The 6,000-nt window shown below is 49.6% G+C and overlaps 1 protein-coding gene across 1 annotated transcript in view; it reads left to right on the forward strand.

Moving 5' to 3' along the window:
- The window catches only part of Armc9 (armadillo repeat containing 9), a 91,369-nt gene extending 90,954 nt beyond the window's left edge, over positions 1–415 (forward strand). The window contains exon 21 of the mRNA XM_051190705.1: positions 211–415. Within this exon, the coding sequence (XP_051046662.1) occupies positions 211–330 (120 nt within the window). The 3' untranslated portion in view covers positions 331–415. The remainder of the gene's footprint in view (positions 1–210) is intronic.
- Positions 416–6,000: the final 5,585 nt, after the last annotated feature.

Raw genomic sequence — 6,000 nt, forward strand, 5'->3', positions numbered from 1 at the left:
TTGAGACAGAGTTTCATGTGGTGCAGGCTAGCCTCAGACTTGCTATGTAACTGAATATTGATCTTCCTGCCTCCTATGTGCTAGGAATACAGTTGCCCTTGACCTTGGCTCACGTAGCATCTTGTCCCTGGATCTGTTCCCTTTAGCCTGCTCAGGTTCTGCGTAGCTCTTAGGGACACACGGTCTAAACCTGTTTCTTACTTCCACCAGATCATGACCAACACTGGGAAGGCACGGCGGAAAGGGTCGGCCGGTGTGCAGTGGAGTGGGGATGAGCCCCTGCGTCGGCCTGTCACCCCTGGCGGCCACAGGACGGGGTGCCCAGCGTAAGTTCGGGATGCAGAAAGCGGGAGTCTATTTTTGTAAGCTCTGCTTGGATTAATTGCTGTGGAATATGTATTAAAGTGCACAATAAAGTGTTCATACTGGAAAGCACTTCTCTTCATCATTTATCTGAGGATTTGGGGAGGAAAAGCATGTGAGGTCCCATCTCTCCATGCACACAGGTTTGTTTCTTCAAGCAGAAGAAGCGTGTGACTTGCTGGAATCCCAGAACCACCTCCAAAGAGCAGTGCTGGCCAGGGTCATTTGAGAAGGGAGTTACTGAGCAGTGGGGGGTCAGCCGGTTTAAACCCCCCGCCCTATTTATTGTCCATTCTCCCGGCCCGATGCTAGAATTCCAGTGTCACGGCTCTGTTTTAGACAAGGCTCTTAGAACAGCTATGTGGTCTGGGGTAAACATGAAGCCCTGGGTTCTATCCCCAACACAGGAAGAAAAAAAAAAAAATAGGAAAAGCAGCCATGTCCCTTTTTAGCTGCCCGGCACTGTTCATTTTCTGTAGTCTGGTTTCTACCTCTCGACAGAAAAATAAAACTTGAGTCAGGTCACCAGTGCTTCAGGACCTCTGAGCTGCCAGTCAAGAGTCTGTTCTGGGATTTACATGCCCTGTCTTTTCCTAAACTGGGAAAACTAAACAGGTGTGCATGTCACAGGAAGCTGACTGAAACCTGTGGTCACCCACTTGGCACTAGTGGCCTTACCCTAATGGCCACACCGTATTTTCCTTAACCCCTATCACCAGTTTGATTATTTCTGTGTGGTAACTTTATGATAAACCAGGAGACACTGAGCAGACGGCAGGATGTAAATACCTGTGTTGTAAGCTCCACGGCATAGCTACCGGAAACACTAGTGACCAGCACTAGCTCTTGCCAAGCTTTGCCACACACCTGGAATCTGATGCGTGGTACTTCCCAGCCCACACCGTGGACCAGTGCTCTGAGGTCTGCTTGGTTAAATCCCTTGTGCTTCTGTTTCTAGGGTTTTATTTTTAATTACTGATACACAAATCAGTATATCTGTGTCCTTTTCCCTCTCACACAGAAGGAGCACTTTTCGTGTGCAGTCAAACAGAGAGTACCGTTCTGGAGAGATCACGTTGCCTTTTCTCTCACTCACTTTCTGTATGTGCAACACAGCATTTACAAACACGCTTGTCTTGTTTTTAAGAGCTTTACTTATGTGTAGGCAGGGTTGCTAGTGAGACTAGGAGAGGGTTCAGACCCCCGCACTGGAGTTAGGAGAGGGTTCAGACCCCCCCACCCCCGCACTGGAGTTAGGAGGGGGTTCAGATTCCCGCACTGGAGTTAGGAGGGATGGTGACCACCTAAAACCGGTGCTAACGCTAATCCTCGGATAGACCACAAGCATTAACTGCTGAGCCTTCTCTAGACCTTAGTTTGTTCAGTTTTGTTTTGTTTTTCAAGGCAGGGTCTCACTATGTAGATCAGACAGTACTGGAACTTACTATGTAGCCCAGGCTGGCCTCAGAGATTAGAGGCTTCCAGACCCTTATTCTGTGTTTTGTTGTTGTTGTTGAGTCAAGGTCTCACTGTGCATCACTAGCTGACCTCGAGCTCACTATGTAAAGTAGACTAGCTTCTGCCTCTCTAAGTCTAGGAGCAAAGGTGTACACCACCAAGCTTGACCTTCCTTGTTTTGTATCTTGTGGTCCAGACTGGCCTCAAACTTGCTGTGTGGCTGAGAGACAGTCTCACAGTCCTGTAGCACCATGCCTAGCTTATACAGCTTTTTGTTTGTTCGTTTGTTTTGTTTTGTTTCTTACTGAACAGTTTAAAAAGAGGTTCCAGACCCTCAGCGTATACTTTCTAAGAATAAGAGCATCCTTGTACAGATAGCTATACAGTTTCCCTGGTGTATTTAGTACTATGTGTCCGTGTATTGAAATGTCACTGTACCCATAAATATGTACAAACACTATGGCGACTAGCTAGATACGTATTTTAAAAAGAGCAACCGCTTAACCACACCAAGTTAGCAGCAGTGTGAACTGCTCCGGCATGCCTTTCTTGCCCTGCAATGGGTCACTTACATTTGAGGGGTTGTGTGTTTTGATCTAGAACAGTGACAGGTGAGTACTTGTCATCCTAGTTTAAATGGTCCTTTGGGACAGAAGCAGCAAGGGGGACTGATAACATCCCTGTTGGGCATGGGAAAGAAGACAACAATCTCTTCAACTTTTAGAAAATGATCAGGACCCTGGCTTCACAGCAGGGCAGCCATGCTGTAAGAAGCATAAGGGCATTTCAGTCACGGGTGACCGTGGATCTAACGAATTTAACACCTGACCGAGGAGCACAGTTCATTCTGGGGCCAGGTAGCCTGTCCTATGAAGAGACCCTGGAGCATGCTTTTCCACTGGAGGTCATGTCTGGGAGGAATTTGACCAGGGTGACCTGCCCAGCCGTGAGAGGCTCCCTGACTCAGTAGTCCCGCCCGCCCTCTGCCAGGTAGATTTATTAACTTTTTTTTTTTTTTTTTTTTTTTTTTTTTGAGACAGGGTCACACTTTACAGCCTAAGCTGGCCTCAGACTCGCCTGTCCTCCTGCCTCAGCCCCTCGGAGCTGGGGTTATGGGTGTGCACCGCCACCTCCATAACTGATTTCTTTCGTTTCTGTGACTAATGGGGTACGAACCCAGTCCTGGGGACCCAAAAATAAGTGAAGATGTGACACCTGCGCTGAGAACTCAGAGCAAATCATGTAGCGAGTAAAGGCATGGAGAGGTCTGCTCAGTGTGACTTGATAAGAATGTGACAGTATTCAGAAAACCCGCAGCCGCCTGACGGCCAGGAGTCATGGTGATGAGAATTCCTACTCCCACTTCTTGAAATCACACGCAAGAATTTGATTCTCCACTCACAACCACCAGCCCCTTGGTAGGCCTCATTGCTTCCACATAAATCAAGAACCGTAGCACTCCTGGGGACGCTTAGTTAATGTGCCCCACAGAGTCAAGAGGTCAGTGCTTTCTGGGTCAGTAGCTCTACACTGTAATGCATAGATCTGCACAGGGGTTCTTGTTACTGTGCTGGTTATGAAGAAATATCCACATGCCCAGTATAGCAGCCTGGCTGTCCAAGTTATGGTCCTGAACAGTACTGGAAATATGTAGCAGCATTAAGAATACTTGATGACATGGGAGACCTTCACAATGTGGCAATATGTTGTTGAATAGAAGTGAACTATAAAGGGGTATTACTGGCCACCCGTAAAGAGCCAGGTCCCCGGTTCTTTTAAGTACATTTTGGCAGCTAGGTGGTGGTGGCACACACCTTTAATCCCAGCACTTAGCAGGGAGAGGCAGGTGGATGTCTGTGAGTTCAAGGCCTGCCTGTTCTATTGAGTGAGTTCCAGGACAGGCTCCAAAGCTACAAAGAAACCCCGTTTCTGGTTCTTTGCCATCTTTCTTTCTTTTTTTCTTTCTTTCTTTCTTTCTTTCTTTCTTTCTTTCTTTCTTTCTTTCTTTTTCTCTGTAAGACAAAAGCCAGGTGTGGTGGTACATGCATGCCATGTTTTTTAGGCAAGGTCTCACTATGCAGCCCTGGCTGGTCTGGAACTTACTATGTAGACTAGCCTGGCCTTGAATTTGCAGAGATTCACCTGACTCTGCCTCCCTAAGATACGCACCACAGTGAGACAGGGTCTCAGGTAGCCCAGGCTGGTCTGGAATCATATTTAACTGAGGATGACCTTCACGTGTCCATTCTCTTGCCTCTACCTCCCCAAGTGCCAGGTTAGAGGCCTTTATCAACATGCCTGGTTAATGCAGTGCCGGGGATCAAACCCAGGGCCTCCTGTATGCCAGGCAGGCTGACTACCAACTGAGTCACATTCCCAACTGTTTTTTTTTAAATTTTATTTAATTTTATATAACAAAGTCCAATTAAATGAAAACAAAAATTTATACACAATATTTGGGAATTTGGGCGTCGTTCTTTCCAAACTACTTCCTGCTGGTAAGGGGCGCTGTCTTGGGGGGGATTCAAAGAAGATTCAGATATCCTGGCTGTAATCTGTAGGGCTGCATTCCCAACTGTTTTAAAACACCTAAACGGATCACAGTTAAGTGGTCACCTGTAGGTATTGTGGCAGAGGCCGTGCTACCCATCCTTTGTATTATCTAATTTTTTTCATGATAAACACTGGTTTTATCATCAGGAACAGAGCGGCTGAAGTAAACACTGGTGCATGACCCTGCCCTCTCAGCCTTGTCTACGCTGTGCGCCCCAGACATGACTCCTGTCCACATCGGCCTAACTAACCCTTCCGAGTTCCCAAAGCCCGCTGCTCCCATCCCCACACCCAATGCCCTTTCGCTGTCTTCTACCCCTCCCCGGCTTCCCTAGCCTCTCTACCTGATTGCTGTCCCCTCCCATTTAGGTCCTCGCTGGCTCCGTGCACCAGTCTGAACTTACTCTTGAATGCTCAGTGACTTCCAGAATCACAGGTGACCTCACAGTTCCCAACTCTTGGAACCCACTGCAGTTACTAATCCTACCCTCTCCCAGTGACTGTCTGCCCCTGCCCCTGCCCCTGCCCCTGCCACTGTAGACTGGCCTTCTGCCATAACCTAGCTTCCTCCTATGTGCTGTGTTCTGGACAGTATGGCTCACTCCTGACACCCATGCTCACTCACGGCACCCATGCTCACTCACGGCACCCATGCTCACTCACGGCACCCATGCTCACTCACGGCACCCATGCTCACTCACGGCACCCATGCTCACTCACGGCACCCATGCTCACTCACGGCACCCATGCTCACTGATGGCACCCATGCTCACTCCTGGCACCCATGCTCACTCCTGGCACCCATGCTCACTCCTGGCACCCATGCTCACTCCTGGCACCCATGCTCACTCACGGCACCCATGCTCACTCACGGCACCCATGCTCACTCCTGGCACCCATGCTCACTCACGGCACCCATGCTCACTCCTGGCACCCATGCTCACTCACGGCACCCATGCTCACTCACGGCACCCATGCTCACTCACGGCACCCCAGCCCAGTTGCACTTAGAGAGGTGCCTCACAGTCAGTGTCTGCAGGCTCAGCGTGATAGTCTTAGGCCCTGCCTCATGGGCTAACAGGAACCCCTGCAACAGCACAGCCAGACTCCACCCTCCTCCCCTGCCCCTGCCCCTGCCCTCTGGGCTGTCACTGAGCCCTCCCACCCTTCTCCCCTGCCATCCCATTCCCGCCATGACCACAGAGGAGTCCTAACACAGAACACCATTGTTTGGCTCCTCGTCTCCCTTGGGGCTCAAATGTCTTTTGTCATCCCTCTTTACCTTACCTGAAATCCCCCACTTCTTTCTCTCTCTGCCTCCAGAAAACCCCAACTCAGAGCGGGAGGCTGAATGGCCACCTGCCCCCAGGCCCAGCTCACCTCTAACTCGGTGCAGGCCTGGCACCATATTGAGAAGTCTCTCCTTGTCCTTGTTGAACCATAAGGAATTGTGTTTATTGACAGCATTTTCCCACATCTGACCCTAGGCAGGCATAAGCTTGTCATCGTGCTCTGACTCACTAAGCCCTTGCTGAGTCTGTGACCAGGGTGTCCTTGCTGGAGTGAGTGAGCGCTCTGTTGCACACACACAATTAGAGACGTCCAAGTGGACACAGAGCTTCCTGT

Source organism: Phodopus roborovskii, unplaced genomic scaffold (genome assembly GCF_943737965.1).
Source record: "Phodopus roborovskii unplaced genomic scaffold, PHOROB, whole genome shotgun sequence".
In the NCBI taxonomy this organism is placed as follows: Eukaryota; Metazoa; Chordata; class Mammalia; order Rodentia; family Cricetidae; genus Phodopus; species Phodopus roborovskii.